Raw genomic sequence first — 15,164 nt, forward strand, 5'->3', positions numbered from 1 at the left:
ATTTAACTGCAGGCTGCCAGAAGGTGTGGTCTTGCTGGATCTAGTATTAGTTTCTTTGAGTTTTTTGTTTTTGTTTGGCTTGTTTGTTTGTTTTTCCCCAGACAGAGGATGAACTGGATGAGCTTGATGTTGCAAAATTAGTAGTGTCTTTGGTGTGTTCAGTCAGATCACTGAGCTGATCCAACTCATCCAGTGCTACTGCTAGCACAGCCACAGAGTCAAGCTCAAGGGAGAGTTTGGGAGCACCCAAGTAGGTGTCCTTTACACAGCAGCCTTCAGCTGGACTGGGTTCAGGTGCAAATCTGCAGTCTGCTGGATTTTCTGGCTGATTTCTAGTTCCCCAGCAGTTGTGTGGGTGTGGTATTTGCAAAAATATTTTACTGTAGATAATGCTCCAACAGAAAGAGGAACTAATAGCCACTATTTTTCATTTTAGTATGGTAAATTTGTTGTGATGAGAAGTCTGTAATTGCTACTCTTTGTCTTCATTTCCCCATATATTATATATATAGTCAGTCAATAGTACAGGGAGGTTTCTTGTCTCTACATATCCTGGGTTTATGATGCCTAAAGCTTTAAAAAATCAAATCTTAAGAAATTTCCATGACCCTTTCATCTACCTTCTTAATAAAATGTTATTTGTAGCCCATATTTTTTGGTAATAAAAATGTGATAATGTGCTGTAGCTGGGCTGCTGGTGAAATATGAGCACTCTTTATTATGTTTACTGATAGCAGTGGTCCCCACTGCAAATAGTGTTTCCTGATAAGAAAACTGCTGCTTTCAAGGATTTTTGTAACAGCATTTCTGGAACAGTTAATGAAGAGTGTTCTTTAAAATATCACTCATTTTTTAGTCAGTAGCATCTGAGAAGGGAAGAGATCAATATTTATGTGCTGTAGATCAAGAATGATAAGAATAATATTTAATAATTTAAGAAGGATTTGATTTTGTATTTTCCTGCATTTTTCTTTTTTCTTCTCTCTCCAATCTGACTTGCTGGACTTTTCCTTTTGTTTCCACAGGGGAAAGTTATGTATGTGGCTCCATAGAACCCTTCAAGAAACTGGAGTACACAAAGAATGTAAACCCAAATTGGTCAGTGAATGTTAAGACAACTTCTACTTCTCGTTCAGTGCCATCTCTAGCCACTGCTAAAGGAGGTGCTCCAGATACAAAAGAGAATAAGGATTTCATTAGGCCTAAACTGGTCACTATCATCAGGAGTGGAGTGAAGCCACGTAAGGCAGTCCGAATTCTGCTCAACAAGAAGACAGCACATTCCTTTGAACAGGTTCTTACTGATATAACTGATGCCATCAAGCTGGATTCAGGGGTGGTTAAACGCTTGTACACACTAGATGGAAAACAGGTAAGAATTTTCATGATGACCATTCTCAGCATGAAAAAAATATAATTTTCCAAAAGAAAATATACATTAATATAAAAGAGTCCCATTTGCTCTAGAACGTGCAGCCAGAGCTACTGCTTATAGTGTACTTAAGATCTGTGAGCAGCTCAGGAACACCATGAAACATTACTTGGCCTTGCTGAGGGTCTTGCCATTTATGATAAATAATAGCTCCAAATCTGTTCTGTTGAAAGTGTGATATGGCTTTGGCTCTGCACACCAGAAACGTAGGATGAAGGATGTCACTTAAGCTCATTCTGTTAACTTGTTTCAGCTTTTTCTTGCAGCAGTTTTATGAGTCATTGGGCTTGTCTTTCCGTAAACTGTAAGAACAAACAGTGAGGACGCATTTCACCATGATAAATGCAGACCTACTGCTCTCCAGAGTGACTAAATGATGAATCTTATTGCACCTAAAATGGACAATGAAGAAAGTACAAGCTTAGAAAATGAATGAGCTTTTTTTCCTATTGCAGGAATACAGGTAGGATTATGTGTGGTGCTCACATTTATTGAGGATTCTCTTGTAGGTTTCATATTATTTCTTCTGTGAAATACCTTCAAGCAGTGTCTGTTTTTTGCTGACTTATTAAATTGCAGCAGAGTGAGGTTTTTGAGAAGCTTCTTATTGAACTTGGGGATAGAGTGACATAAAAAAATATTACAGAATAATCCTACTTTTTTTTTGTCTTTCACTTTATTTGTAATTTTTCTATGGACATGTATTAATTATAGCAAAACGGGAAAAGCTCTTAACCTGCTGAAGGGCAAGGCTAATTTCAGTGTGACCTGAATTGATTTAGAGCAATGGTGACTCTAGAGAAATAAGGCAGGTATTCGCATTTACAGATGTAGCTTATTAAACTGAAGAAGTCTCCCTGATAAGCTAGAAGCTGCTAGAGACTGTGATATTTCTGCTGTAATACAGCTGTGTATTTACAGATTCTAGGTTCAATGATTCACAGACGTGCAGCAAACACTTTTGCTACTGAGATGCTGCCAAATCTGCCTGATACAGGTAAATCAATGCTCAGCAAGATCTGGTGATGTCCTAACATATCTGCAGTTGCTGGGGCTGATGTGCAGGCACCACTCCAGAAAAAGCTACAGCAGTACTTTCTGATCCCGGAGAAGACTGCTTAAAGGACAAGCTGCTTATTCAGAACATTGGATCAAATCAGGGCCAAGTGTGGCTTGACCAGAAGCCCCTTCTATCTGCTGTTTTCTATCAGTAACCTCTGACACCAGTTACACACAGCAGTACAGTTCTTGGTGACTGTGTAGATGCCTGTAATGATCTCCTTACTGTGACTTTATTGAGAACTTTGACCTGGAGGAAAATGTGAATGTGAAATTCTTTTTTCTGCAGCAAAGGTGAAGTGTGTGTTGAGGGAAACTCTCAGCTCCTGTTCTTTCTTTCCTTGTCTCATGCTCCAGGGAGCACTAAGACTAGTAAGTCTGAGGAAGGAGTTGAGATTTTAAAGCTACAAAGGTCAGTGGTGGTCTCTGCAGGACACTTGCAGAAGATCTTGAATGATTATTCTGGTTCCTGCAAACCCTCTCAGTAAAAAAGGAATGCATGTGCTTTGTATTTTATATGCAAATAAACTTGTGGTTTAGCTCTGAAGAAGCTCAGCCTGAAAGGATGCCAATGTTGTCTCCTGGATAATGTGCTCACTTTTATATTTTTGTATTTAAAACTCCCCTTTAATGATCGTGCTTAGAACAAACCAAAAAAAGAAACAAAAAACCAAAAAAACCCTTTACATCTGTTTTGGAACTCTAATTCATGAAATTACTTAGTATTATCATTCTACTGGGGAAAAAGGGATGACCAGATTTTCTTGGCCTTATGTTGGCATAGTTCAGTTGAATCCTTTGTCAACTCATGAGCTTTGACTTGAGCTGAAATCAGTGGTGTTTTTGTTACCTACCTTGTAGCCTGAAACCCTCATGTCCAGTAACTCTCCCAAGAGACTACTCCTTCCCCTTTTGGATATACACATGGAATTGTGTAGCTCACTGTCTAACCCCCCTGGTAAATTCAGGGCTTAGAGGAAGGGGTGTGTGTGTCCTGCAGGTGTAACAGAGACTTTGCTTTCTCCATGTACAGAGCAGCTTTGCTGGAAGGAAGGGAAGTGAATGACTGTGCTCAGCAGGAGCAGCCTGTTGCTCAGCCCTGAGTGGGGAAGTCATTGATTTCCTGTGCTGCTAGGCAATTGCTGCTCCATTTTTCTTTGCCAAAAGCCTGATCTCCCAGATGGCGCTGGGGACATGATGATAGATTTTTTTTTTTTATTGCTAAATTCAAGCTGTGAATTATTACTGGGAGGAAATCCATGGTAAATCCAGCACTTTTCCAGTACTGTTTGTAGTTGGGAACTTCTACTGTGACTCCTGCTGGAGCTCTGAGGGTTCTGGAAAAGCCTGTGTTGTGGGGCTAAATCTAACAAATCTGTGATTAAAGCTTTGATCGCTAACTTAAAAAGCAATAAAATCCTAAAGCTCTGAGTCAAGAAAAGTAATTTACTGCAAGGATAAGAGAATAAAGCTCTCCTGCAATCGTTCTTTGGGAATATAACTTGGAGACAAGCTATTCTATATTGTCTTCTGAGTTATATTATGAGGCCAATGCTAGAATTGCCCTTCCAAAGCAATAATGAGTCCCCTGTATTGTTATTGGACAGTGTGGTATGTCTATTGTTGTTGGATACTATCATTAGATGCCTCAGGCTAATAAAAGTAGCAGGAGTCAGAGACTTAACTGGGCATCCAAGGTAGGTGGTTTTACCATACTGACAGTACACATGGAAAAATAATACTTGTAAATACTTAAATAATTGCCCTCAAATAGTCTTATTAGTTGTGATGTTTTGATCTAAAATGTGTTAATAAACATTTTGTTCAGTGAAGAGGAATTTAAATGATGGCCTCTAAAATTTGGTGACAGTGTAAAGAACTTGTATTGATGGGAGAGGTAGTACTTTGACAATCAGAACCTCAGGAAAGTTTAATTGCTAGGAAGAAAGCTCTCCTTTGACATTCAGTTGATTCCCCATTGCAAAAATTCCTTCCTGGTTTTGGAACATTTAGTAAGTTTTGGTGCACATGATGCTTTGTGAGTGTTTCTTAGAATTCCAGGACTTAAATAGGTGTGTTGTATTAGCCATTTTAACTTTTTTATTCCAGAATAGCAAAAGAAAGGTGTGGGGAGAAACCAAACCAAAAAGAAGCAAACTAAACACAAAAAGCCAGGAGAAAGCAATCCTCAAAATAAGCAAACCCCAACAAATTTAACCAATCTGTCTCATTGGGTCATTGGCAGTTCAGGGACTAAAACTTGATGTTTTCCAGTATTGGGTGGGTATTGGCCTAGGATTTCATGCATTACTTTAGTTTTATTTTAAGAAAAAAAAGTTTATCCTTACTACAAACAGGGTAACTAGTGGTTTATTTGCATTTCCTTATAGCCCATCAGAATCTGTATTTTGACTTTAGGGTCTCAGAAGCCTTAGAATATAACTTCATTTGTGCTAAAAAGGGCACAATATACAACTGCAATCTGATTATAAAGCACATCAATGGCCTGAATTTAGCATGCTTTTGCAGTTTAATTATTAATGACTCCTCAGAGCTGGATCAGTTTCACACTATGTCTGAATAGTTTATGTATACTTTTATAGATATACTTAATTTCTACTGGTACAAGGGTCTTTTTACTCTAGAGAAAAAAGATAGAATTACTTCCCTGTACCATAGTGATGCATCAGAAAATGGTGGGACTCTCAGAAGTGTTTAACAGTCTTGTGAGCACAGGCCAAATTCAAAAGCTTTCCAGGGGGAGATCTTGAGGCCTTTTCCTTGCCAACTTTGCTATGTAAGGGAAATGAAAATAGAATGAGTAGGTGTAATGACTGCCTGTAGGAATACAGATAATGAGGGCATGCTCTTACTATGAACACTACTCAATTTTCAATTTTTTTAGGTTAACCTGATGTTTAAGTTCATGAAGAGATATTGTCAGCATTGGGCCTTAATATCACATACTTGAACAGAGAAGGAACACTTTCTCATGACTGAATGTGTCTTGCTTTACTGTAGCTGCAGTGTTCCAGTTTGATTTCTATCATTTCCTTACCAGAAGGTGGCATTTTTAGTTTTATGTGCATTAAAAAATGACCTTCTAAAAGGCAGTGTGTGGACACAGTGCAGACACTGGGGACAACAGCTGTATGTGGAGATAGAGCCCTGTTGCTTTGTTGAAAGCTATTCTCTGGTTTCTGTTTGCTTGGTGCACCTCTAGAGTAACAGCAATGGCTAAAATGGGAGAAAACTAATCAAGGTCACATTTAACAGCAATATTGTGAGACAGTGCCATTTTTAGAAGTGTTATGATGTGTATATTTGTGCAGGGTATTTACAGTTTGCATGTTTTGACAAAGACTAAAGGTTGGACAACAGTGCTTTGTTACCTTGTACATGCTCTGTGTGCTTTTGGCAGAACAAATATCTGGTTTATAATAGGACCTACTTATTTGAACAGGTGATTTGCTTAGCTTAACAAGATGCAATCATGCAAATTATTTTTTAGTTTATGCATTATGCTGTTGATTTGACTCCAGACAGATAAATGGTCAGTGTCAGGGATATCAGAATAAAAGTTACTATCTATTTGGGTTTTTTTTACTCATAAATATTTAATCACAAAATTACCTTTACAGGTATGAAATACAGTCACAGTTACTTAAAGACAGAAGGTGTAGTGTGAGGCATAGGATGTCCCTCAATACCCTTGTTTTAAGCCATTAAAATAGCTATTAAAGAATTATGACTGCAAGGAAAGGGAACATCACAGTGCAGGAAAGCTTGAAGCTTAATCACTGAGTGTAATAAAACTTTTGGTTTTTAATGGAAACCCACTAAAACCTGGCTATGTTATAATGCAAAAAAACTCCCTCTCTGGTGGATTTATCTTTCTAAAGACATGTGATATTGTAGTTTTTAAAAAGGAATACTACTGTTCTGAAAAAATATTCTCTTAGGGGAGCAAAAGCAACTGTTTGCACCTAGAACTAAAATGAGCATGGTTTTGTTCTTAACAAGTAAAAAACATTTGATAATAACATCTGTATTGTAGAGTACATTCTTGGCAAAAGGTACTGTTTTTTAGGATATATTAAACATCTCAAATGTCTTTCTCTAGACCTGGATTGTTCTTGGTACAGAAACACCTACATAAATGAAGGTAGATATCATTCACAAAATAACATTCTCATCTCAGCATTTGGGTAGTGTATATTGTACAACAATCTAGACCAAAGGAATGTTAACTAAAATAAAATTTATATGCAGCAACTATTTTTGTCATAAATTTGATCCACTTCAGCATTTGTAATCTTAATATAGAAGGTGCATTTCATTTCAAGGGTAACTGGTTGTGTATATTGTTTGTATTTGTAAAGCTGTAGCTGCAATCCACTCAAAATAGTGCTTTTTGTCCACATTTTTCAAAAATAGGAAAAATGTTGAGTGCATCTTATCTTCTGTATCTTGGCCCACTAATTTTATCTTCTCCCTTTTGTTTGAAGGCTTTGGAGCTCCCTGCCAGCCACAAGCACATGGGTGATGTTGATTGAGCAGAGACAATGGTGAATTCTTTGTGAGGTGTAGCTGTGCAGATCCTAACTAATTGTGAGAAAACATTAAATAAAATTACTTCTGCAGCTCACATAAACATTTTAACAAGGAAGCAACAGCTCTTGAGTACTTTAATACTGGTCAACCTTCTGGGGACCTGAAACCTGTTATGCTTACACTCCATGAGCTGTTCTTTCTTAAAGGGCTTCTAATGTGAATGCTAGAAGGCCATACCCATCAGAAAATACCTTACTTTTGACTGAATTTTAGGCCCTGTCTGGCAATTCTGACAGACCACGATGTTATATAGCTATGAGAGACATTAAAAAAACCCCGAAGAGCACTGCTCCAGCTTATAATGCACCTCACTTTCCCTCCTTCTTGCCTGCAGTATATTTAATCAAAATAATTTTTTTTCTCTATGGAGGATGTATAATTTCTGGCTTTTGTGTTTTGAAAGTGATTTTGGGGAAAGATTAAAAAGATGAGGTTTTTTCTCAATACTGAGGAAAAAAACCCTTCATGATAGTCTGGAAAACCAACAAAAAATATCATTGAATGAAAATTGTGTGTTTCAGCAAGTTGTGATGGTCTTTGGGAGTCTTGGGAAATCCTTATAATTATTGCTGGGAAAAGTGGATTTCTACTACAAATTAGACTGTACTTTGAGAAAAGCATAAAAAACTGGTTTGAAAGCATTTGTGCAAGGGTAGAAAATGTGTTGGCAATTGGTGTTAGAGGTGAGGTCCTTGAACCCTTGTACTTCTGGATAGGCTGTTTCATTGTCAAGTTATGACATTGACTAACAATTTTAATTGTTACTCAGATAAAGTTCTCTGAGAAGGAGTGAACAGAAGCCCATTCCTGACTGAAAGCAGTTTGTGTTCATTCATTTGTTTAGGGTCGGTTCTTATTAATCTGCGACTGACAACTGTGTTGCTGTGTCTCCAAAAGCTTCTCACAATAGGAGTTTCCATGGTTGCCAACTGGCATCCCACAGGAACTGTAGACTGACTTTGAAAATTGAGAAGACGCCATCTTCTGCATCCTTTGGAGAGGCTTATGTGCTCTGCAAAGCAAGAGCTGTTATTAGGTAAATGAGACTGAAAACTCGCATACCTGCTTCAGAATATGTTAAATATCACGTAAGCTGATCTTATGTGATAGATATCACATAAAGATATCTTTAAAGATATCCAGATCCTCATTAGAGAGTTTATGTACTGTCAGAAGCCTTTCTTAAGGAAGAGTAATTTCTAACTCTTCGAGGTGGAGTTTTGTATTGTGTGAAGAAGTGTTTCTCAGTGGAAAGAAGATGGTGTGGTCATTCAGAACTATCCATTTCTAGAATAAGGATCCTTTTACTCTACATCTGGCTTTTGTTTAAATATGCAATGGAACCAAGAACAGCTTATTATCCAGTTAAGTTCTGACTTGTGTTTTACTGACTATTGGGGAAGGAAAAGAAAAGCAATCAATAAGGGAACATCCTCAACTGTCTGATCTTCTTGTGGAGAGTTGTTGGTGTTTTTTTACTCAATTGTTTCATGGAAGAGTTTGGAAAAGTGCTTGCAGATTTCTCTGATGATGCTGTTCATCTGTTTTGTAGAGACAGGCATGAGATAGTGTGGTCATGGAGAAGAGTTTCCACTGCTTGGTAAAATACAATTCTTGGGGCCAATTAAGTCCTTAATGAACAGCTGAAACCTTTTATCTTTTTATGGTGCTTTCAAACTGTAGCCATCCTAAACTTTCTTTGTTCTGCTCCCCCTGCCTTATGACTTTGTCTGAAGCAAATGAGATAGATGCATTGAAGATTTTTAGTGTATTGTCAAACTGTTGTGTTCACTGGGATGATTTTGTTTGTACTCTCTGAAGCTCTTACTGTTAGTAATGCTCTTTTTTCTTGGCAAAGTGTGTGTTTCCTTTCTCTTAAGTGTATGTAATGATCCTTTAAAAAGGCATAATGGATGTCGGATTTGCTGGGTTGTTCAGTTCTGTTTTTCCTTTTAAAATTAGTTGTTATAAGAGGACCAAGAATTTCTAGCCCTTTAGGAGAATCTTAAGTATATCTAAAGAAAAAACCCAACATTTTCCTCTCACAGTTTTTTGTAAGTGTTTTCTTCCTGAGAAATTAAATGATACTATTCATAGGAAGAATTCTTAATTCTGCCTTGTAGCTTATGAGAACTTAAATATTTCCTTTTTAATTTAAGTATTTTTGTATAATTATCTCTTTGAATGTTGGGCCTTGAATTCTTAAACACTTGGAAAACCTTGGCAGTGCCTGTTTTGAAAAAAGTTGAGTTAATGACCTAAAGGATAATAACTTCCTCAAACTCAAGTTTGAGCAGCTACCTGAGATTTAGTGCAAGTATGTCCTAGATTACTTGTTTCTTTCCACTTAGTTTTCTATTAAACAACCTTTTGCCAAGCTGTTATGTAGAAGATGCTTATGTTAACGATGAATACTGAGAGGACAAACTACATATTCTGTCATTAGCTGTGTTCTTCTCTAAAAACTAATCCTTGCATTTATAGGAGCCAAAGTCTTTCAAATCCTTCAAAAGGCAATTGATACTAGCAAAATAAGTAAAAAATTACTGACAGTGCAGAAAATTGTAGTGACAGCCCGATTTTGTACCTTGTTTTTATAATTAAGTTTTTATGAAACCAGATTCCTGTCTGAAACTGCAGTAAACTCTGAAATACTTTGTGTTCAATACTTTTAAGCTTCTTAAGCCATACACTTTGCTGTTGCTTGTAGTGAGTGGCAAGAAACACAAATATTTTTAAATATTCAATGTAGTTAGTCTGGAATTGTCTCTTGTGATTCTTCTGTAGAAAGCAAGTCTAGGGCAATGACATACTTTTCAGGTGCTCATCAAGATGAATTCAGGTCTCTACCTCTAGAAGGATTGTTTTCAATGTTGGAGGTGCAACACAGATTCTTAGATACGAATTTTGGAACTGAAATGGAAAGGATCTTCAGGGATAACAGTATTATGTAATATTAAATCAGTGATGTACCATCGATTCTGCCTCATTCCCCCTCCATTTCTCTTGAAGATTAAAACTAATTTGTTCAATCCTGGAGGAAGTATTGACTTAATCTCTTCTGAATCTATGTCCCAGTACTGTGTTCCAGTTCATGGGGCCAGACTGTCCAGACTCAATCAGATTTAGAAACTAATACAATTACCAGTAGGTGAAAATATTTCCATTGTACTGAATGAAGGCAGTAATGCTCTGAGAATAGCTTGGATTTTTATCTATAAATCAAACACTTTTGAGACTGCTTTCCTGATGTGACTGGTTAATGGTATATGAGGTATGTATTGCATTTTTTTCTTAAATTTTAATATATACTTATATTTTACCCCAAGAAGCTTCTGAAGTAGGTCAGAATACCTGCTACAAGCAGGTGATTTTGCTTGGCAAAGCTGATGACAAGGGAATGAAGCTTCTTCCATAGGATTGAATCCTTGAAGTCATAGACTGAAGAGCAAAGAAGTCCTTTGGGACCTGAGGACAGGACATAGTACTTTACACATAGATAAAAATGAGCACAAACAGGTCTGAAATTATCAGAGGTAAGTGAGTGTAACTGGAGAAAGCAAGGCAAAAGACTCTAGTATGCTCCCACTGGAAGCAGCAAAGCTTTATATAGGGTTTTGAATTCAGCTGGATGATACTGAAAATAAAACTCATGTTAAGTAGTTAAGGCTGATTGCCTCTCCCAGATCAGTTGTTCTAGTGGATTTGGTCTTCCATTAAATGTTGAGTCTCAGAAACTTCTTTTAAATAAAACTCCACTGAGCTTAATAGCTTAAAATTGTAAGAGGCATTTAGTCATCAAGTGAATAGAGTGTTTCATCACTTGAACAGAGAAATCTCAGTTTGAACTGCTTTTAATTATCTTTTTGGTTTGGTATAAGCAATGATTTTTTCAAAGCTGCCAGACAACAGGGGACAATTGGGGGCATCTTGTGGAATAGCCAGAGTAGAATGGCTTTGATTAAAAGGGAGGGAAGACAGACATTGCCTAAAATGGATATGCTGACTTTTTAAATAGAATAGTGTTTGAATACCTGCCTTCCTTTGCAGACAGGTTATATATCTGTTTTACATTAATTTGAATTGCAAACTGCAGCTCTGACATATACCATGCATCTAGAAGCTAAACCTTAGCTCTACCTTTATTCTAGTAGTCCTTGGAATATCCTGCTGTCTCATTTCCCTTATTTCTTATTCGCCTCTGAATCATTTTTTTCTGTTTTTGAAGGTTTTCTAGGAGTCTCCTTAATTTTCTTTGATTTTTTAAAATTTCTTGTGTCTTTCAGTATTATCTCCTTTCTTGATTTCTAGTCACAACTCCTGTTTCTTTAAAATCTAGCAAATTCAGAGAAATTGTGTTTTCTGTGGAGTTTCTTTGTGTGAAATGGTTTCCTTAGCACATCCCAGTTCTGTAGTCCAGCTCTTTTGTTCTGTTAGTATATCTTGTATGCTTATAATTAAGATTTCTTTAACCTTCTGTTGTTTGCCATGCATGAAATCTGTGCTTGCATTTACACACACACAGAATCTGAGTTAAAGCTAATGCAGTTTATGGAGTGTTTAAGTGGCATGCTTGTGTGCTCTTTGGTGAGGAAATAACTTTGAGAGGGAGGTGAGTGTGTTGTGGGAATGGTGCTGGCATGCTGTGCACTGATAATGAGAAACCCTGTGTTCACACAAGAATTAACTCATGGATGCTATAATTCTGCCTCACTGATTAAGAATTAAAAACTTAAAAATATAGAAATTCACAATCATGAAAATGGCCCATATATGGCCTTGTTGACTCTGATGCAGAGTAGTTTTTGGGGTTTTTTTCCCATCCACTTTTTACTACAGCTACATAAGCATGTATAGGGTCAGTGCCCCTCTGTAGGTATGATGGTGCTAGCAGAGTTCATTATCTCCTGTCATCTCAGTATCCCAGACTGTTGTCTGAAATGCTTTTGTACATCTTTTATTCTTGCTGCATGAAAATACTTCCTGAGCACCACCACCTTCACTGTTCTGTACATTTGTGAAAAAGAAGGCTGCCTATAGTTCTTAGAGAAAAAGAAATTATATTTGGATGTTTCAGTTTCTAAACCAGAACACATCTGTTCTGGGGCAGATTGAGGAGCATGGTGAATACTCTGGAGTAATCTGTTTAAATAGAGTGTGATCTTGATGAATTAAGAGCACGCACTGCAATCAGTGTAAAATTTAATAAAGCAAATATGAAGCAGTTAATATAGAGAAGAATAATCAAGTGGCCTGTCAGAACCAGAGGAACAGAAACCAGATGAGAGAGCAGTGAACACAATGTGAAGATTTTTAATGCAAGAGGTATTGGACATTGCATTGCTATGAGGTGGTGGGATAACATGCATGTAGAAGTGTTTATTGCTTTTGCACTTGATTAGCATCCTTATGAATGCAGTTGTTCACATTGCTTTTTTTTCTTCAGTGATAGGCAAACTAAAATTCTGTACCTTATGTAAAGAAAATTGGACTAATATTAGCATTGGTTGGCCATCAGTACCATGAGGAAAGGTTGAGAGAGACAGAATATCTTAAAGGATGAAATAGGAAGAACAGGGCTAGTCTAACAAGCTAAGGACCAGAAACATTGACACTTGATTTTTTTTTTTGTTTGTTTTTTGTTTTGTTGAATTTAACAGCACATAAATTTGAGATGAACATTTGATATCTGTATTCTGGACATGCTAAGTAACTAGGTAAAGTCTCTCTGGAGCTCTATTTCTGTAACAGAAGATTGAAATGAAAGAAAACCTTTTATAATCATGTATAGGTATTCCAGTAGTCAGTGTGTGATAGTTTGAGGGAAAGTGTTTGTCAGAATGAATACATTTACTCAAGAAATTTTGTTCTTGATACAAAGTGGTTCAGTTGAATTTCTTTTTAATCAGACAATTTTATGAAGACATTAGAAAGAAATGATGCTAGGAAGCTAAAAGCTGTTTTAAAACATTTATGGAATTGTAAATGTGGAACCAAAAGACCAAACTGGTTAAGATTTATAGGAATTGTTATAGATTAATGGTATTTGTAGGAATGTCATCTTGCTAAAAAATGCTTTCAAACAGAATTATATTACAGCTTGATTTAAATCCTATTTAACCAGCAGTATTTAAATGAGGTGACCTGGTACAGAGCCTGCTGTGCTTCATCCTTTGGTTGTTTGTGGGGGGAGGTGATGAGAATGAAAGGATGAGACTTTCCTTTCTCTGGCAAGTCTTCAATGACACTGTAGGAGGAGTAGCTTTTTAAGTGCAGCATCCCTGTAAAAAACTAACCTTTCCATCTGCAGATGGAGGAGGGCTGTCCTAGAAAAGAAAATCTAGCTCTGGTTTCTCTTGTGCTGCGTCCAACTGAATGCCAGTCATTTTTCACAGCATTCAGTAGGAACTGTTCTCTTAAATGTTACAGGAGGAGGAGGAGAGGAATAACTGAATGTCATTTTGTACCTCTGTAGGAAGAGGAGTGCTTTAACTTACAGGCAAGTAATCAGAAGGATCATTGAAATTAAGAGGTGGATGCTCTAAAAGGAATGACGGATACTTGAGGCTCTTCACCACTGCTTCCAGTTCCTCCCCTGGCTAGGAGAGCCTCTCCCTTGGCTTCAGCTTCAAACTGCAGCATCATCTGCTGCTGCTGCAGCACTGAAACAGAAACATTATGATTATTATGTAGTCCTCGTGCTTACCCTTTTTTTTTCCCTTCATTTTTAATTTTTTTTTAAAGCAGTCTGTCATGACTTCTGAAATCCTGAAGTGACAAGCAGCTTTACATCTCCCCTAGAATAACCTAGGTAGAGTGTGTGGGAAGGTTTTATATGCCAAATCAGTGATAGTCTGTCTGTACAGTGTTTCTGTTCTTTGGGAACAAAACCTCACTAAAAATGTGTAGCAAGTTTCCTTAGCTTTATTCTGTATTATTTTAGATTGATACCTGGAAATAAGCCTTTTAACTTAGTACCAAAAAAACCTCCAAGGGTAAGGAAAGGTAACAATTTTCAATTTGTCAAGTAGAGCTGGAACAATTTTTCAAGGTGCAGTGGGTGTGTGATACATTAGAAAGAACAAAGATTCCACTTCTCCACCTTTGCAGTCCTAATGAATGTTAGGCAAAATGATGGATAACAGACAAATGGGACACTTATGCAAAATAAGATCAAGACATTCTACCTTTATCAAGGTGTATATAATTCCTTTCTAAATTAGTATTTAATCTTGATCACTTAGAAATTGTGGTGTAGAGAAAGGTATGCTGATTACTAAATAGTGGACACAAAGTTGATCATGAGACTGTGAGGGGAGATAATAGACAGAAATTGAGAAGACAGTATAAAGTTCTTGTGGATGATGCTAGGACACTGCAGGAGTAAAGCTATCTGCAGCACAAAGGAATAGTAAGGAGAGAAAATATTCTAGAAAGCAGCACAGGGCTACTGAAGAGACATGAAAAGATGACTTGCCTTTTACAGAGGAATTTCTGTTAAATGTAGGTCAGTAAAAGGAACCAATTTACAAATCTGTGAAACTCACAGGAACTCTGGGAGCAGAAGAGTTATTGGTAGTCCCTGCAGTGGGAGAAGCAGCTGTCTCCTGGCAAATCCCAAGTAATTCACCCCATAGAAGGAAGAGAGGAAGAATTCCAGACCCTAGAAGGGTAGATACTCCTTCATTTCCAATCACATAACAAGTAATGTAGAAAGTCATCTTCCATCAACATAAGCTGTGATATATCCAAGTATTTATGACACATCACAAGTGACTTTGGAAAAGCTGTAGCTGAAACTAAGTAAGGGTTTTCCAAATCAAAAATTTAGCAGACAAAGGCTTAGTAGCCCAGCTTTGGTTTGTCTTTTTAGTGCAGCCATGATTTGAGTTCTTCCCTTTAGGCAGCTATGCTCTGCATGACTTTAACATATTCTGTAGGCTTCATGTTATCAGCCTTTCTTTCTCAGAAAAGATGTAAGTGCTGTGAATAATTCTATTCTGAGTCAATTGGCTAATGCTAAAAAGTGTTAGGTATTGTGACACATCCTGCAGTAGAA

The 15,164-nt window shown here is 37.1% G+C and overlaps 1 protein-coding gene across 4 annotated transcripts in view; it reads left to right on the plus strand.

Annotated features, from left to right (window-relative positions):
* DCLK1 (doublecortin like kinase 1) overlaps positions 1-15,164 on the plus strand; it is a 231,659-nt gene that overhangs the window by 11,954 nt on the left and 204,541 nt on the right. For all 4 annotated transcript variants that reach the window (XM_021541917.2, XM_021541918.2, XM_021541919.2 and 1 more), the window contains exon 3: positions 1,026-1,372. In XM_021541917.2, the coding sequence (XP_021397592.1) occupies positions 1,026-1,372 (347 nt within the window). The remainder of the gene's footprint in view (positions 1-1,025; positions 1,373-15,164) is intronic.

The sequence above is a fragment of the Lonchura striata genome, chromosome 2 (assembly GCF_046129695.1).
Source record: "Lonchura striata isolate bLonStr1 chromosome 2, bLonStr1.mat, whole genome shotgun sequence".
In the NCBI taxonomy this organism is placed as follows: Eukaryota; Metazoa; Chordata; class Aves; order Passeriformes; family Estrildidae; genus Lonchura; species Lonchura striata.